This window comes from Ammospiza nelsoni, chromosome 3 (genome assembly GCF_027579445.1).
Source record: "Ammospiza nelsoni isolate bAmmNel1 chromosome 3, bAmmNel1.pri, whole genome shotgun sequence".
Taxonomy (NCBI): Eukaryota; Metazoa; Chordata; class Aves; order Passeriformes; family Passerellidae; genus Ammospiza; species Ammospiza nelsoni.
In genome coordinates, this window is record NC_080635.1 from 40,834,051 (window position 1) to 40,853,831 (window position 19,781).

The window sequence follows — 19,781 nt, forward strand, 5'->3', positions numbered from 1 at the left end:
AATGGGGGAAAATACACCCAGGACAAAAGACAAAAACTTTAGTGAATTTCAAGGTTAGTAGTCTGAAGGCAAAGAAATACATTGATTCTAGGGACCAGTAAAATGTCTTTAGCTTGTACCTATCTTAGTGGAGTAGAAGCAGTACAAGATTAGCTAAGTCAATTACTTCATCTAAGGTGTAACATAAGTGGTTGTATTTATGGCTGTCACAGTCAGATCACCATGTAATAAATTGTATCACAATAGCTCAATGTAAAGTGTTCCTGCACTGAAGGGGATCTGATGGTGAGAGACACAGAAAACAAATGAGTGGCAAGTGGAGAGAGGCACCCAAAGCAGGAGTGAGAAGGTGCACAAAATCCTGTGCTGTATTGTGGGAGTAAATTAATGACTGAGATCTTAATTTTGCCTGCCTAGATCAGAAAGCTATTAAGTCTCTTTGTGAAGTTACTCAAGAAGTATTTGCTGACAAATTAAATTTGTGACTTCATATATAGTATTTATATCCAAATATTATAGATGACTTTGTATGAGATCAGAATAAAATAGGAGAGATCTATGAGAAGGCTCAGTGCTTTCAATAAAAAAAGCAGGATTAGAAATTTAGTTCATATTAAAAAGCCCTTTTTTTGTATCCTTATTTTTTTTCCCCAAATCATTCTGTGGCATTTTTCATCCTTTTTAAATTTTAACATTTGTTTGTAGAAGGAGCATTTCTTTTTGTTCTGTGCCAACACATCTTCAGTCAGTTAAGAGTGCTTTGGTTGAAAAGGGCGAGGAAACAAAAAAGCAGCAATTTGGTGTTTTGAGCTCTAACTAAAATTAAAACAGTAACACCTCAAATATTTGCATCTAAGCTCACTGTGTTGCAGGTGGGGGAGAGTGATCTGAACAGAAAAAAAAATAAGTTCTAAATAATCAGACAAACATCTGGTGGGTTCTTTTTTTTCTTTTAACTCAGTGTAGCTTTATATTTACCAACATTTAAGAAACTTAGTATGGATTTCATTTGACTCTTCTGTTGTTTCAAACAATCTTTTTGTTCTTTAATTGAAAAGTTATGTATTAAATCTGTCCTAGGTGTTCTGTGTATTTTGTTTGCTTTTCAATGTTGTTGTTGGGTTGTTTTGGTTTTTTTCCATTTTGGATGGGGATTTTCTGTTCTCTCTTTGTATGTGTTTGTACATTGTCTCTATTGCAGCAGTGTGGGCAAATGGCTTCCAGAATCTGTTGTTTGGATGGCTAGTTACCCCATTGCCTGCAAAAATTTCTGCAAGGTTTCTCTGGCACACTGAGCATGGAATAACCAGTGTGTGATGGCAACTAGTTTAAGACATTAATTCCTTGAATTAATTGTGACATGTAGGCACTTCAGTTTGTAGCTGTTGTGCTACTGGTCCTAGTAAAATCATTAATTTTTTAGAAGAAGCTCAGTTGCATTGTGGCTACTGATTAATGCATCTGTGTATAACTGTGAACATGTGTTGTACCTTCATATTTAGTGTTTGATTTCTAAAGCTTTCATGATTGTTCACAAGTTTCTTTCTTCTATTCTGTTTGATTTCCTTCGTCCGTTTTTCTCCAGGAGGTAGACCAGGTTGATCAGGTAGGATATATTTGCTGGGAACTGATCCTAGCTATGTTGGCTTAGCTCAGTTTCTCATGCTGCTTCCATATCAAAATACAATACTCAAACAGCTGGACTTGAACAGTTCATAACACTCATTCAGCAACTGGAACATGCAGTACTAAAATCCTTTTTTGACTTTGCAACTTTTACGGCATTCCATAATTTCTGCTTAACGCACTTCAATGTGGATATGAAATGACCAAAGTTCTTTTTCTTCCCTTTATTTTCTTTTTTTGTTGTTTGTGGTTCCTATTCTTTGGATTTCATCTGAGGTTGCCTGGCCTGGCATTTGTGGTCGGGAGATGGTGAGATAGATCAGTACTTGATACTGAATCACGTGGTATCAAAGCCAGTGAGTGCAGTATCAGTGTGGCAGTGGGCAGTAGTGAATATGCGCTTAAAAGTGCACAGATTACCAGATACTGCATCTGCTAAGCTCTTAACACTGTGTAATTTGATGCTTACACTGTGGCTTTCATTCATGTGGCTATTGGCAATTTATTAGCATTTCATGTGTTCAGTGAACATGTTAAAATTAAACATAGTAGTTACAGCAATTGCAGTATTACGTACAAACATTTTGCAAATATCTGGTATCTGAGAGATGTTTGGTGAAATGGGAAGAGGTACTGGTCTATCTTTTGGAGCCTTGTTAAGCTGCCATGCTTTATCAGAAAATTATTTCCCTGTATTATTTCTTGCTTCTTTCCACTTACAGAAACAGAAGAATATTGCTGGGGCCCTTGCCTTTTGGATGGCAAATGCATCTGAACTACTCAATTTCATAAAGCAAGACAGAGATCTTAGCCGAATTACTGTGGATGCACAAGATGTTTTGGCACACTTGGTTCAAATGGCATTCAAGTAAGGATAGCAAACTTCTGTTTCAATTACCATTTCTTTGTTTCTCTGATTTATAGAACAACTTCACATTTCTGCCAAATTTTAGATATTGCAATAATATCCTTTGAGTATTTTTAAATACCTGAGAGGAAAACTTAAAAGAACGGCCTAGACTTACTTCTTTAGACAGATGCCCTGTTTTGTGAATAAGGATCACTGAGTTGTGCACAAGTTTTATCTCTTAGATAATCTTGTGATAGTTGAGGCAGCCAATGATAATTTTAGGGAAATTTAGTTTGTGTTGATTGCTTTCTCTTAATTTAATGTGAAATTGTGAGGTAAGTTTGGTTTTGCTATTAGTATGTAAATTCATAGGCTTAAATATTCCTGGGTCTTTAAAGTAATGAATCTTGTGCTCATTAAAGGCTTCTAAATATAATCTACTTTCATAATTCTCCTAAATAGCAATTTTCACAGTGGTTTTTTTGCATACTTTTTTCTTTAAAAAGGAAGGACAGGTTTTGGTTTGGAGTAAAAAAAATCAAGCTATACGTGTCAGCTCAGGCAATTACAGTACTGATTAAAGGAAAAATTGTATTAAATAATCAAATGGGAAGGAGAAACCCTCAGAGGAAAGTGTTCTTGAATAAAGATAACAGTATTGGCTAAGCACAACATTAATCAAAATAAAGGCTTAATTTTTGTTCATATGCAGATTTTTTCCTTCTCCCCAAGCCACTGCTGATGGAACCCAAGATTGGCCTGACAGCATCTCTTTGTGTAGCATATGACTGTCTCTTACCAGTGTGGTGGCAGTATTGCATGTAAATGCATATTGCTTGTTCGCAGACAACCTAATTATTTGTGCAACATTTCTAGGAAATTTGTGGGAAAATTGGTATCTCAGCCCTTTTAAAAAAGTATTATTGTGTTTCCTATAATCAAATTCATAACACAGAAATTTCAGGAATCTTGTAATATGGTAGAACTCTTCTCTTTAGAACCTTTGTAATGAACACATGGAGGATTTAAAATTCACTTTTTCCCCCATTTTCCCTTCCAGGTACCTGGTTCATTGTCTGCAGTCAGAGCTTAATAACTACATGCCAGCATTCCTGGATGATCCAGAGGAAAATAATCCTCAGAGGCCTAAAATAGGTTAGACTGCTTGATCTCTACTGAATTTGGTCCCTTAAACCTGTATCCTCCTTGTGCCAGGGTTTCTGAAAGTGGATGCTGTGCTCCAGAGGCAGTCTGGCAATGCTGAGTGCATAGGAAGGATTGCTTCCCTCTCTCCCTCCTGCCAGCGGCACTGCTGCTGACTCAGCAGCTAAGTGTGCAACTGGATACCTTTCAAGCAACAACACACTGTTCAATCACATTCATCCTGATGTTTACTAGGATCTCTCCATAATTTTCATTTGGGTTGTTTTCTGTTTGGGTGGCACCTGTCCTGTGCTGTTGCACAGACTTACTCTGTGCTACGTGCAGGACTTGACAGTTGCCTTTGACCTTCATGAAATCCCTGTCAGCCCATTTCTCCAGCCTAATGAGGCCCTCCTGAAAAATGCTGCTGCTCTTTAGTGTATCAGTATTTTGCCCCCTCTTGGTATCATCTGTGAACTTGCTGAGAATGTGCTCCATCACATTGCTCAGATCAGTAATTGCAGGCATTAATTAAACAGTATCAGTCTCCCCTCAAGCATGAGGGAAGCCACTAATCTGTGATTGCCAGCTGGACATTGCAAATGCACTGAGTCCTATTGTCCAGCCATGTGTTGCCATCAGTTTATCCAGTCCTCACCTTGGCGGTTTCCTCCCATAACTGTAGAGATGTTATGGGAACCTGATGAAGAGCCTCTCAGCTACTAAGGTCAGGCTGACTGGCCATGTAGCTTCCTGCCAGGCTTCCCTGCTGTGATACTTGAAACATGATGCTTGCCACCAGAGCACCCTGCTCAATGTGTGCTATATCACCCTGCGTTTGTAATCTGTGCTCAGTGACTCTGTTCAGGCTTCTAATGCCTCAATAATTGAAGGAAAAGTGATCTACAGAGCAATTAAACAGAGCATTCTGTTGAAGTACGAAAATTTAATAGATACTGTCTGGTACTTCAGATATTAAGCTTTCTGTTCTTGCTTTTTCTTCTGCATTGAACCTTTAAGGAAGACTGAAGAGGCACTGCTATGTTTGTAGGGCCATGTACTGTGAGAGTACTTCTGGGGGCACATACCCAGAAAATGTAGCAAACTGATACTGGAATAAAAGCAGATGCTGTTTATTATTTCAGTTATTTTTGAGCTGCATTATAGATTTCTCATAACCATTATAGATATTTTTTGAGACACAATCTTGAGTTTCAATTCTAAAAAAACTAATGGTCTCCTCAAAAGAGATTTCCAATTAAAAGTATTGCTTTAAAGAAGACCTGGAGATAAGTGTGTTGCTTCCACTGAGAAATATATGAGGATGTTTGCTCTTGGTGATGCTAATAGAAGTCCCTCTTGCTTGTTAGGTAATATTGGGGAGTAATTGGAAAATGGGATTTTGAAGTGTTTTAAAAATCTGATGTGTGAAAAGAAGGTGCATTCTATAGTTTAACTGCATCATACAGTGCAAATAACTTCAGCTGAAATTTCTGAGTACAATTTGATACTTATAAGAAGCTATGGAATAATTAGAATATGCATTTGAAACAGTAAAATACAAAGGTTGCACAGAAGAACAGAATATGAACTTGTTATAAAAACTAATAGAAAAATCAGTTTACTGAAGTGAGAATGTGATTTAAATATTGGGTATAGCCAGTTGTTTACTTGCATGATAAATATTTTCCCCAAGAATTTATTTTCATTTCAGGAGTTACGTTCCACCTAGCATCTGAATGTTGTTCTATCTTTAAAATCATGGACCAGTAAGTGTATTTCTGAAAGATGTGTAATTAAATACACATAGGTTCCACCTAGCATTCACCAGCCTGACTTGAGTGTCTTTGTGTTATTGCCTAAACCAGGTGTACTCTGCAGTTTATGAACATGAGTGACTTTTTGTTTTATCTCTGTAGATGATGTGCTGCATACCTTGACTGGAGCCATGTCCCTGTTGCGACGATGCAGAGTAAATGCTGCTCTGACCATACAGCTCTTCTCCCAGCTCTTTCATTTTATCAACATGTGGCTTTTTAACAGATTAGTTACAGCCCCAGATTCAGGGTTATGTTCACATTACTGGGGAGCTATCATGCGCCAACAGCTTGGCCACATTGAAGCCTGGGCAGAAAAACAGGGTTTGGAATTGGCTGCTGATTGCCACCTGAGCAGAATAGTACAGGTGAGTGATTAACACCTCTCACATATTCATATATTCAAAGACAATATTTGCCTATGCTGTGTTCCTAGAAAATAGTATGTGGACTTGAGTGAGTCAGTCCTGGAATGCTGAGATAGCATTGAGGTAAAGACACAAAACATGTTTTCAATATCGTTAATGTTTAAGTTACAAGTGAAATTAATAGTGAACATGGTTGTTAAATTTTCATTTATTAGAAAGAAGACTGAGCTGTAAGACTGAGCTGTAACTATACCAAACAGAGACAGGAAGAGCAGCTGAAAAATTTATTACAGCTTCAATATTAATTCATCTTTATTTAGTGGTTTTTTGGGGAGGCTATTGATGTTGCTTCTGTTACATATCTGTCTTCTTGCTTTCTCTTTTCCCATATCTAAAGAGCATTTAGATATAAGGCCTAAAGTTTTATTTTGGTTTTAATTTGTCATCTGGGACTTTTTTCTCCCCTCTAGGCAACCACGTTGCTTACCATGGACAAATACTCACATGCAGATGTTCCAAATATTAACAGTACTTGTTTTAAGCTGAATTCTCTGCAGCTACAAGCCTTGTTGCAGAATTATCACTGTGCTCCAGATGAACCACTCATCCCAACAGTAAGTCTCTTCTATCACTCCAGTTTTAACGTACTGGAGATAAAAAGCCATTGGCTGTGAATAACTATCTTACCTTTGGTGGATGTACTTCACTGACTCAAGCAGGGTGTTAACAAGAATCTCTTACACTGAGTTGGAAAGGAAGGTGCCATTCCATGTTTCGCATATTCAGAGATGTCACTGTATCTTACACCATTTGTAATGAAATACAGAAAGGTGTTAGAAGAGAGAACAAAGTGCCCCTAAAATCTGGTGCTGTGTAACCAGAAGGATCAAGGTTTGCTAATTTGTAGAAATAAAGGAAAGCATCAGAAACAATACACTTTTTGACACATAGGAGGTAAATATTGAGGCATCTTGAATCCCTTCATACAAGCAGTGGATGATTGTTCTTTGATTAACGTACTGATACCTGCAACTTGTATGTATATATATATATGTATAATGTTGGTTTTGGGACTGTGTTTTTTCTTGATATTTAAGATGACTGGCTATTCTAAGTTTTATCCATGGCAAAATTAAAAAGACAGCTGTGTTATTGCAGAATTGTAAAAAGCACTCTTTGGGTAAACTCTGATAGTTCACTGATCTCAAAAAGAAAAGAAAAAAAAGGCAGAGGTAGTCTAATATTTATATAGCTGAATGCATTATTTGCAAAGTCCATCTTTTATGAACTTTGGATACATTTGTTTCTTAAGTCAGAAGCACTAATACAACAACTGAAAAGGTGTTGGGGGAATGGGAGGACGGATGTGTAGCTTGGAAATGTTTTTATGTATTGGCTGCCAAACTAAAATGTCTTTTGCTGAAGAACATAACCCATATTACCTGTTTACACAAAGGTAGAATTCCATAGTTGCTTAGGCTTTTTTTATTATTGTTATTATTGTTAATAATAATAATAAAATTAAAAACATGCACCACAGGTTTGGAAAATACTGAAGTAAAAATAAGAGCTTATGTCTCATTTGCTAATACAATTATCTATGGGATTTCATAAAATAAAGCAATGCAGCGTACTGACTGTACATAGCAGAGCCAAAGAAGTTGATTTTTCTTGCAGTCTTAGCATCACCTTAATGTAAGGTTTTTTAACTTCATAAAATGATTGCTTTGTAGTAATAATGTCTTTCTGCCTTCTGTCCAGGAATTGATAGAGAATGTAGTAACTGTTGCAGAAAATACGGCTGATGAACTTGCTCGCAGCGATGGCCGAGAAGTCCAGCTGGAAGAGGATCCTGACTTACAGCTACCTTTTCTCTTACCAGAAGATGGCTATTCCTGTGATGTTGTCAGAAATGTTCCAAGTGGTTTACAAGAATTTTTAGATCCACTCTGTCAAAGAGGTTAGTTCTTTTGTTGTTTTGCAATGATCTGTGTAGCAAACACAGAACGCAGAATATATTTTAGTAAAGTGTAAGCAACTTTTTCTTTGTGTATGATTTAGTCTTTTTATTCTATGCTCTTCAAGTGTTTGCTTTTGCAAGCCATTGAAATTATTAAGGCTTTTTTAATCCTTAACCTTTCTCCCTGTCCCTTTCTTTCAGTTTAAAGGTTCTGGAGCCTGCCAAAATATTGTTGTGCCTTAGCTCCAAAACTTTTTTGATTTTTAAAACTATTGTGAATTGAATAGTTAGAATCTAATTTTTCTTTACTCATCAGCTGCTTCCATATTACATTAAAAAACCTTATGAGGTTAAAATAATTCTTTCACTGTTGATCAGTGTAAGAACTTATGGTTTGGGCATTTGTAGTCCAACAGAATTTCAGATGACAAGTAGATGATAGATCTTGTGGTTGCATGAAACTGACTTAAACCTGTGGAAGTAAAGCAGGGGGTCTGTCTGAGCATTTTCAGTAAATCAGCAAGTTATAATCTTTATTTGGTGCTCCTCAATTTTATTAGAATTTCTTAATTTTCTGCTTAAAAGCAGTTGTTTAAAAAAACTTTTACAGGAATGTCAGGGTAAATAAGAGGCTGTAGCAAAGGAGGTTGTTGAAAAAGCAAACTCACTCTGTACTACAGTGAACCTTTGCAATTGTTGCCTGCAACTTAGTTTATAGAAAAGCTATATTCTTGCATTTAAAAGAAAAGTAGGAAACTCACTGTTTTGAAAGTCCAGTTAGTAGCAGAGGGCAATTTTGAAACTAAAGGAGCTTAGTAGAATAAATTATTTAATTAGTAAGTATAATTCGTTGCCATACAAATGGCTGTATATTTATTATAAGTAAGGCTTTTAAAATGCAAATGTTCAAAATTTTGCTTTTTGGGTATCCCTTAAATTATGCTGAGGGGCTTTTTGGAGTGAAACAATGTAAACTGAATTGCAGAAAAATGGTCTTGATGAGGAGGAGAATATCATATATTTGAATGCAGTGATTAATAATTTCTGTGTGATGTGTGTTCTCAGTGTCCCTGATGTAGGAGAAAATGTTGGATATTTCTGAACTGCTGCGGCTTCTTTTTCAAAATTCTAGGAATTTTTTAAGTTAAAAAAAGGAAATCAAACTAAATACCTGTAAATTGCAGTGCTGCATTTGAAACCATATTGAATGCACACAGAGCTTCTCCTCTGCTAAATCTATGCTAAGACTGGTTAGCTAGACCCTCTGCAAAGTAAATTTCTGTAGCACTGATTTAATCAGAGTTCTGGTAGTTTGTATTCTAAAAAATTATTTGGTGTTTCATGTGTCTTCTGAATCTGGTTGGTAAAAGCAATATTTTGCAGCCCTGGAGTTTTCTGTGAGCTTGCAGTGTTTTTAAATAAGTATGTTTCTGAGAAGCAGCAGCTATAGAACTGTAGGATTTTGCAGGTAGTAGCATAAAATTGCTGCAAAGGCCATAATGGCATCTGAGATATAAGATTTGACATGTTAATGAACATAAAAAGGTGAATTCTATTTTATTTTAATTAATCCCTTGAGAAAATACCATGACTATATTGACATTACTTTTTCTTTTAGGCTTTTGTAGACTAATACCTCATCCACGGTCACCAGGCACATGGACAATATACTTTGAAGGTGCAGATTACGAAAGTCACCTGTCCCATGAGAATGCTGAGCTGGTAAGTACTGATTTAGTGAATAATTACTGACTGCAATCTTGGCAAGGCATTGAATTTTATGTGATCAGTTTTAGCCCTTATTAGGAAGAATAGGATTCATTGTTAAACATGTAGTTCATCAGTGACTTGGTGCATTTAAGGAACTGTTTGGATATTTTTTGAAGTCGCTGTTTTTCTAGGCTGTAGCATGATTATAATTTTCACATAAGTAAACTTTGTCATATTCCCCCATCTGAGAATAAACAGTGAAGAAATTTCTTCTGAACACAGGCAAAAAAATATATGGATGTGAGTCTATAAATAACTTACGGAACCCTAGGCTGATTTATTTATAAATTGGCAGTTACCAACCAAATATTTAATATTAAGTTCTAGTCTAATGCTTTTTCCTGAAAAAAACCCAAAAACTTTAGTTTTCCATTGTACTTACTGAAAAGAGTCTCACTTCAGTGCAAGGTAAGGGTTTTTTTCTTTTCTGTTGTAAGGGTTTGTTTGTTTGTTTTGTGGTGGGTTCTTTCTGCATGACTGTTTGATTATCAAAGTTACAGAACAGCTTGGTTTTGGAAAGATGGTGTCTGTATGTGAAATAATTTTTACAGCAACTAAAGCGATATAGCATCATATTTTAATTAGTATTTTCAGCTTCAAAACTACTTGCATTTCTAATACTTGAACTCAGTCAGAAAGTACAAGTTTTTTAAATTACTTTCCTTGGCTTATATTTTTACTTGTCATGGGTCTTGTGGAACTTGCAGTTATGTTTCAGTATGAATACAAGCTGGTGTGCTCCAACTGACATTCTTCAGCTAATGAAGATTGTGATGACAACTTTTTGAGTTGAGGAACTGGCAATGTTAAAAGATATGTAAAATAAATTACCGAACATGTCTGGGGACTCCGGCTGTATTCAAGAGTATTCAGAAGTGAAATTTTTTTAAACTTTATTTCAAAGGTTTAATTCTCCTTCTGAAATTAATTGGCTTCTTAATAATTCTGCAAAGAAAATATCATTTTCTGGATGCAGCGCTAAAAATTGAGCTCTCTGTGTAGATCACCCTTTACCTTTGTAATAGGCAACTGTGGAGTCTGAAGGTCAGTTTTCGTTAAAAGGTACTACAATTTTATGGAGCAGTTACGTTTTGATTTGTGATTCATTAATAATCTCTTTACTGAATTAAAGAAGGAGGAACAATGAGTAGATCTCATGTTTCAGCGGTGTAGTATAACACAGGTGTAGTACTTAATATGAATCCATATTAATTAAATGTTAGCTATTCTACCTTTCTACCTGTAAAATAGATACCAGATATATTATTTAGGATGTGAGACCTGCTGCTCTAACAAGGTAGTTTTGTTTGTAATGAACTATTTTGCTTAATTACTTTACTAGCCTGGCAGTGAATATGAACTTCTGAATTTTTTCTTCTTTCCCCTTCAATATTTGATAGGCTCAGCCTTTGAGAAAAGAACCTGAAATTATCACTGTAACACTAAAAAAGCAAAATGGAATGGGACTGAGCATTGTTGCTGCCAAGGTATGGAAGTCAGTTTGTTTAAGTCTTACTGAGAAAAGCCTGCTGTGGAAAATGTTAATGGAAAAAGTCTGTTTCCCTTAAGTTGTTTGTGCACATTGTGTTGATCACGCTTTTATTCTGATTGGGAAATGTTTCTGTAAAATACACAGATGGAGACAATACAAGGGAAGCCATAATATGGATGTAGTTATTACAACACTTTGATTCAAACCTCTGGTACAGGTTTATTCCATTTTTTCAGAGCCGAAAGTTAGCAGTGTTATTAAACGGAATTAATAAACAGGTGTATTTAGCACTTCTGCTGAAAGTCAAGAGGTAAACACAAAGAATGTGTGTGTGGGTTAATTGATGAATAAACAAAACAATTCAAAGGTATACAATAAAGTTGGAATACTTTCTGCCATGAACACAACACCTTTTCTTTTGAACAGAATAGAGGTGCAAGAATGGATTCAGTTTTGTTTCTTTACAGTGGAGACCTACAGTGTAATCGCTAAAATTGTGGGTGTATGCTGCAGCTAGTATCTGTAGCTAGTAGCTAGGGTGTAGTGTAGCTTGTAGCACTACATAGTAATGTATAGAATGCACATACAGCTCCAGCCACCAGATGGAAGACTCCACTAGTTGGTTGATTTTGCTTTATTAACTGAGTCAAATAGCAGACATAATCTTTTGCATTTAAAACTTGTTATAAATTATGCAACAGTGATACTGAAAAGTCTATGTTGTGGTTAGGTGGTTTACAATAGATGGAGTAAGTCTTTCCTAATTGCTCTTCACTGTGTAGTATGTGAAACTTCAGAATAGTGTGGTACTCTTAGCACTTAGTGCATGAGCTGAAAACATGATTGTTTTACTTTTAAGTTACCTCACATAGTTAATTGCTTCTAAACATCACTGTTTGGTTTTTTGGTTATTTTTACAACCTTTACTCATTTCATAGTCTGTTCTTGAAATGGTAGTCTTGCATGGTATCAGCTTTTAAGAATTATTTCTGACATCTGTAAGAAATATCTGGTGTCAGGTGTATACTTCTAAACAATTAGCAATTATTGAGGAAACAGTTCAGGATCTGGAAAGTCAATTTTCCGCTCTGATTTTAGTGGAGTGGGTTAATAATCTGAGAAGCAAATACTTGTTCTTGACACTGGATTAAATATGTATTGGACTTCTGACTGCCATCTGCATTTCTGTTGAATGTTTCAAAATGTGCCATGGAAGTAATTTTTTTTCACTTTACTCTGTGAAATCTAATTTCTCATCTAGAGTGAAGCAGCATAGCACAGGGGGGAACATTTCCTTTTTCATTGGAGCTGGCTGGCTTCTAGATGTTGATTTAACAACTGACATTTAGCTTTCATTAGCAGTATGCAATAATGCTACTGTCAGTGAGTAAGCTTGATCTGAAAGTTTTTTACAAGTTATTTAATACATTTCATGATTTCTGACATCTGTAAAGGAATACCTCATCAGTCATGGAAGGAACAGTTTTCATCTGCACAGTTGCAGGAAACAGTGGTTCAGGCAGTCCCATTTTATCTTACCACTGTGTGCTGCCCTAATATTGGAATTCTGATATAAAAACAGTCATGTTTTAAATTTTGCTCTGAAATAAGCAAGAAACAGATTGTTTTAGTTTTGGTGTATATACAATAGAAATTCTGTTTAATATGAAGTTGTTAGAATGTTCATTGGATAGAAATGATTGTATGCATTGTTTGAAACAAGTTGCTGTAGTAGTTAAGTAGGATTATTTTCAAGAGTTTCAAAGTTGCTTACTGTGAGTAATTATCAGCGTTGCTTTTCCTGTAATAGGCTTCATTAAAAAAAAGAATAAAGAAGAATAAAAAGAATACACAAGCATTAATTTTCTCAATCTGGTCAGGGCAGAACAGCTTAGAGAACTGAGTGAGTGTGACTGAGAAGCTAGCAAGGGTTGGTGCATTTTTTCTTTCTATTCCTTAGATTGGTGATATTCGCTAGCATATATTTCTATATGTCTCAAGTAGTATATCTTTTAACAGCATAAAAGTTAAAATTCTCATTTTTAACTTCAAAAAGGTAGGAAGAAGTCCAATTGACTATTTGTTAAAATTTTGTAATCATTAACTGGATGGAATGCCTGAAATGAGAGGGAGAGGCAAGTATTAGAATAGATTCAGATTTTTCTAAACTTTCTAATAGTAAAAGGTTGGCTATTAGGTGCTCATAAAGTTGAAGAAATGAGAGCTCATACTTTGAGAAATACCTAGTTGCTGCTGCCCTGCACAGGAGCCCAGCTTGATTGCTGACTCAGTTGTGTTTAATGAACTGTTGGTTTTCACAGTGCTTTGCAAGGGGCTGTAGCAGTAGCAAGTGCAGCTGGTCAACAGGCCCTGCTCCGACCAGTGAAGGACAACCCTGACTCTGTTTAGCTTTTGTTAGGAAAGCAGTTCTTTTCCTGTGATGTATTTCCTGAATACTTGCTCTCAGTAACCTGTTGTGACAATACCTTTGCATGTCAGTGCTGACCTGCCTTTCTTGTTACGTGTTACGGGGCTTTTCATACTTGTCTTGGGCTTTGGATTGAGTTTGTTAACATGCAGCTTGATGCTATTCTAGAGATGGACAAAATGGGCAGATTCTCAGGAGATCAAAAAGAAAAATAATACCAATGGACTGTTTTTCTTTCTTCTACCCATTGCAAAAAAATGTGTGCTTTCCTTGTAAATCTCTGTTCATCTCCGAGGAAACATCTAAAATATTTGTAATCTAATGATTGAGTTTTTATTAGTTTTGAGGTTTTATTGGCTTAAAGTCTGTGCCAATTAAGAATTTCTAATGACAAAATTAGAAATCATACCTTTTATAATACCTTTACACCAAATGTTCCTAATTATCAAGTGATTGTTATGCCTTCTCTTTTGCAATCAAAAAACAAGGATTGAAGTTGAAACAAAGGTTGTACAAGCAGAGAAGGAATGCAGTTTGCATTGAAATGCTGTGCACCTGTTTATTCTTATGATAGAAGTATTACCTTGGGATACTAGGTGTTTGCAAACACATGTACATTAATATAATTAAAACCAAAATGAAACCTGAAGAGGTGAGTCAAGGAGTATAGGAAAGTGTCAGGTCTCTGGAGAACTCTCTGTTGGATCATCTTCCGACCTAGAGACAGGTAAAATGTTTAAGTGCATTACTTCTTTCACTTTCTAATCACAACTACTTGTATTTTATTTAATTAGAAGTTTTAAAGGCTTGCTAGGAGTGCCAGAGAGAGCAGAAATTCAGTGCATCACCTAATTCACTTCACTTTGGTGTTATCTGAGACAGGACAGTCCCTCTGAGCAAATATGTAGTAAGTGCATATGCTAAATGCAAGCATAGCAGAGAAAACAGGTTTACTTATGAAACAGCTGTTCACTTCCAGAGCACTGTAAACAGTGTTGTGCTTGTTTGGGTTTTGGTGGGTTTTTTTTTATAAATGGAGAAAATACCTAATAGCAATTCTTAAACTGAATGCTTTAAACCAATTTTTATTTTTATTTAAAATTAAAGTGTATAGCTTCATATGTGATCCAGAAGAACAACTTCTTTGTTCTGCCTTTTGGTAGATATTGCATGTTTTCTTACAGTAATACTCTGTAGCTTTATTAGCAATAGCTTTTGTAATGGAATATGGAAATGTAGTTGGTAGGAGTGGTCGGGCATAGGGAACGGGGAACAGTGTTGCTTTTTGAGGTTGTGTGCAGACTTTGGTTGCTCTAACCCTGAAAGATGTTTTGATGTTAAAAGCTGCCAGACTCCCAACCACATTGTGGTTAAGTTTTTATGAAATCCAGATGATTTGGAAGCTGCGTGTGCATGCAGTTTACTTTAAAAATATATCACTTTTTTGGGGGATTTCGCATGTGACTTCTTAGCCATCTGTGGGCCAGCACATTACTTCCTGTTTAATTTGGAGGTTTTTTGTCTTTAGTACAAAAGGGCTCCCTTTTTGTTTTTTCTAGCAGTTTTCAGAGTTTAATAAAGCCTCTAAAGTAAATGGAAGTCAGAACGGCATAACTGATTACGTAAGAGTCTGAATATTGTATTGGTTATAGCTGGTGTTGATAAATGCTACACTGTGTCATAGCATCGAGCTCCGAGTTATCTCGATGGGTATCTTGGAAAATCCAGCAGACTAGAGCTGGTGGTTGCTGTTGAGGGCTGGAAGAGAAGTGGAGAATTGTTTTTTTTCTTTCAAGGATCTGTAGTCCCGGAGATCAAAATGTGGTTTTCTGTTGTTGGAAGAACAGAATCCATGGTAAGTCCGTTCAGGTTTCTGTTGGGACTGTTTTTCTCTGAAGTTTTACTATCCCTGTACTTTTTCCTGCTCTCTTGCCTGTTTAAACCTGCCAGTAGTTATTTGTTCATGTAGCAACTATGTAATACAGCATGCAGTTAAATATAGTCAGATGTTAGTAGCTAACTTTCTAAAATCTAGAAAGAAAAAACTAATTTTTTAGCTTCTTCTTCATATGTACTTCTGAAATTTGTGGAAGTGACTATTAATATTTAAAGTTTCAGGTGTGATAACTACTATTTTACTGTGCCAGAGCATGAATAGCATGACCTGTGATCTGTTTACTTGTCATATTAGTTGGCTTTAATCCAGGTTCCTCTAAAAGTCTGTTTTCCTCTTAAAAAATCTTAGTGGAATAATTAAAATCAATGTCCCAAGCAGTGTAAGATTTTTAATACTCTCTAGACCCTTCTGAAAAGATCAGAACATTCAAATTTGTTGCAGTTAGGGCTTCTTATTGAACGTGTTCGCAGAGGAGAGGCATTTCAATTCTGTTTAGATTCCTACTGCACGAAAGAAAGGATTCCCATGTCCTGCAGGAAGTTTTGTTGATTAATCTTTGCATGCTGGTTATACTCATTAGTATATTGTGATTTACTACTTTAAAGTATGGCACACTTCTACTTCTTGTCCAGTCATCTTTTAGTAGTATCAACAGAAAAAGTTACCTTAAGATATATACAAGGACCTTAAAATGCACATGTATGTGGCCCCACTGGCACATAAATGAGAGTGTATTTTCTAGGATTTTTTAGCAGGTAGGCAGACTAAGTAGTGCTTACTGAAATAGTGTGAGAGGTGATAAGGTGTTTCTTTTTTGATAGAAGCATTTTAAACATGAGTGTGACAGTTCAGCAGTAAATACTCCAGGGAACAGACTTTCTGTTGTAAAACAAATTTGTAACATCTTACCCAGAAATAATTTGCATTATTTTGCAACCTTGTTTGTTCTTAAGGATGAGTTAAATGATTCTAAATTAAAGTTGCTTTAATTTCTAAACCACTGTTTGTCATTTTATATTTAGCAGTCAGTTCAAGATGTTAAATTTAAGGAGGGTTTGAGTCTACAGGAATATCAATTTCAAAATAAAATTTTTATGAAGGTTTTTCTGACAAATATCTTGTAGGAGATCCATGTAGAAGGAACAGGTTCAAACATGATTTTAATTTTTTTTTTCCCAAAATTGAAAATTATGCTTATAGTTAATTATACTGGTAACAATATACAAATGTGGATCCAACTTGTCTTTGCAAATACAGACAGTTGATGGGATTTTTTTTTTTACTTTCTCAGCTTTTTACAGGTTCTAGGTCTTAAGATTTCAAATATCTCAGCATTAAAGCCTTCCTGTGACTGTGTTTTCTAAGCATTTAAGGAAATTTTCTGGCCTTTTCTCCCAGCATGAATTAATTGAAATGTTTCAGTAATAAGATTTAAAATTTTGTGGAGATGCCTTTTTATTGTTTTTTTTTTTTTTTTTTTTTTTAATGTTCAGTACTAAACTGCTAAACTAAACTACTGGTGTTGCCTTAACAGGCTTCTTAGGAGGACTTTAGGGAAAACACAGTGTATAATTCTCATTTTCAGAACAGATTTCTCAATCCCACAGAAATAAAATAGTATGTAGTTTGCCAGTTTAGTTTTCATAATGAACAAATAAGTAGCTGTGTGTTAGCAATTTGCTTGGTTTTTGTTGATTCCTAGCTTCCAGCAGAGTTTTTGCTTACATTTCAGTGCCCTGTAGATGTTGTACAAAAATTTTTTAATGCTTTTATGTGGTGTGTAAAATCTGAAGGTTACACTGTCACAGTGTGATTTTTCTTCTCAGTAGCTGTGAGACCTCAGCTCTGCTGAAGTGGAGTGGGTTTTGTCTTATTTATTCTCTGGTATTTAGATTGATACTGCAAATAGGTGACCCAGACATGTATTATAGGCCTTCTGAAAGAAAGTGAGTTTTAAAATTCATGTGCCATTTCCTCATTGCACTAATACCCTGTGTATGCAGGCACTTCTTAGCATGCCTGCCAAAATTGTAGCGCACATACACTCTAGCTAGAATTCCTGTACCAGGCTTCTTTAAATTGTGGCATTCTAATAACTTTGAAAATTCTGTTTAGATACATGTTAATACAGCTTTTCTTCTTTTTTTTTTTTTTCCTATTAATGGAAAAAACTTTTGGAGCTTAGTAATTTCTATGTTGACTTTTTGCTGTATGAGTAATACTCTCAGTTGGAGTAGGAATTTAAGTGCTTAATAGTATATGTTAGTGTACACACTGATCCAGGATTACTTTGTATCCATCTGAAACTGCAGAGCCTGCATTATGTGGAAGTTAATGCTCTGGGGTTTTTGGTTTGTAATTTATCCTTAGCTATAAAGGCAAGTTCCATTTCTTTGAAAAAGTGCAGAGATACAGGGTGGGTTTTTTCCCAAAATAAATTGCCCAGTATGTCTTGCCTGTGAAGCCTAATGCAGACATAATTAAGCTGAGCCATAGGATCAGAATTGACTTACCGAGGAAGAGCATCAGAGAACCTGCAGCACAACTTGTGGATTTGTACATAACTCTGAGTATTATTAGTGTGTCAGTGCTCATGGAGTATTTATAGCAAATATACATGAAAAAGTTAACCCTTGTCTGGTGAAATAGAGCTCAAGCAATAAATTTTCCTTGAGCTCAGTGAAAGGGTTTTCCTTTGAACAAAAGAGAAGTGGAATCAAACAGGCTCATGTATTTAATTTCTTTTTTTGTTTTTTTTAATTAAATTGCTTTTAATGCATTTCTAGTATATTACATTAAGTTACAGCATTTATAATAATAAAAATGATGACTTTTTCCAGAAAGATCAAGACAGACTAATGAACAAAATTTGCTTAGTCTTTTACAAATGTTGTATATGAAACCTTTTGCATTTACTTACCACTTTTCCCATTTCTTGACAGTAAGAATAAAGTAAAGTAAGTTTGGAGCTGTTGCATACTTGATTCCAATCTTAGGGTTAAATGTTAGGTCAGTTGCATTCCTGGAGTGTGAGAGCAATTATGCTGTTGTAAATTTATATATTTCTGTTTAGCACAGAAGATGCTAGAGCTCTTTGTGTCAGTGTACCTGCTTTCCATGCTCAACACTGTTAAAATCCCCATACAACCACATATGCACAAGAGTACAGCACAGGATAATTTATTAATGCCATTTCAGGACATCCACTTCAGAACATCCTGGGTTGTCGTGTGAGAAGCACATTTCAAAGACGAGAGTATATTCACTTGCTTGCTTTGTGTGCAAGTCAATCTTGATTGCAAACATTCTTTTATTAAAAAGTAACATGTAACCCTTATTCCATATTAAAAATAACAACAAAACTCTTCAGTCTTTTTCTTTACTCCCTTAGAGATTTCTTATAAGTAGAGCATCTGGATACACCAGACATAAAGTTTCTAGGTTGTTGGATGTGTCAGATGTTGGATGTACTGCTGCCAATCTGCCTTTTTTTTTTCCTTTGTGTATTAAGGCACTTCTCATCTGTTTTTCCCACTCAGTGCAGTTTAAAGCTGCTGTGGAATTGGTCATAGCATTTAAATGCTTAGTATCTTTACCTGTTGAATAATATTGATTATCACCAAAGTTTTGGTGAGAACCTTGTGCTTGTTTTGTTTAATTGGAAATACTTTGTTTGATTGGAAATATTTTTGTTTGTTTAATTGGAAATATTTTGCCCATTTGTCACTGTACTTTTCCTTGCTCCAGAAACATTTGGGTCTTGGCCCCCAACATGGAGGAGTATGTGAGAGGGGAAAGCAGAAGTATGTAGAGCATGGGTCAGTTTTAAAATTCTTTTTGAGTCAGGGTACAACGTGACTCAGTGCAGCTGTAACTAACCACAGCTAACAGATCAGTTTTAGATACAAGTAGGCTGGTTCACCTCATTTATATTTGAAAAGTATTTTCTCTAATGATGACAGATTTCTGAAGTGTCTGCATTGGTCTTGAGACAACACAGACCTTACCTTTCTCTGACAAAGTGGGCTTTTTCTGATTTTCAAGTCCAGAAAAGTGTGCACTTGCTAGAGGCGGGACCAGTAGCTACAGAGTTGGCCTTTCTCTGCCTCTGGGCCCGCAGCAAGTAGTTCAGTGAGTCTTAGACTTAGTATATATTTAGTACCTAAAGAAGATAAAATCTGTACTCATCCAGATACAACCTAAAGAACACATGCAGCTTTATGGAATGTGAGTGGGTGGGTGGTCAAAAACCTTTGCTTTTGCCTCCTAGAGAGTGAATTTGTAAATGTGCTGCATAGTTTAGTAAACTGTTATTTTTTAAAATGCTTATAAGCTTGGGTTATTTAATTGCTTCTAGATAAATTACTTTCCAGGGCAGTCAGAATGAGACTTGATTCTGTTCCATAGACTTGCTTTTAAGGATGTTTATT

General features: G+C 35.7%; 1 protein-coding gene across 17 annotated transcripts in view; it reads left to right on the top strand.

The window, feature by feature from the left end:
• Positions 1-19,781, top strand: part of AFDN (afadin, adherens junction formation factor) — a 115,449-nt gene that overhangs the window by 62,483 nt on the left and 33,185 nt on the right. For 11 of the 17 annotated variants that reach the window (XM_059469650.1, XM_059469656.1, XM_059469653.1 and 8 more), the window contains 8 exons: positions 1,586-1,606; positions 2,349-2,494; positions 3,537-3,631; positions 5,539-5,804; positions 6,275-6,418; positions 7,566-7,764; positions 9,383-9,486; positions 10,935-11,021. In XM_059469650.1, coding sequence (XP_059325633.1) covers positions 1,586-1,606; positions 2,349-2,494; positions 3,537-3,631; positions 5,539-5,804; positions 6,275-6,418; positions 7,566-7,764; positions 9,383-9,486; positions 10,935-11,021 — 1,062 coding nt within the window. The remainder of the gene's footprint in view (positions 1-1,585; positions 1,607-2,348; positions 2,495-3,536; positions 3,632-5,538; positions 5,805-6,274; positions 6,419-7,565; positions 7,765-9,382; positions 9,487-10,934; positions 11,022-19,781) is intronic. The other 6 variants (XM_059469655.1, XM_059469660.1, XM_059469661.1 and 3 more) reach the window with 1 other exon arrangement.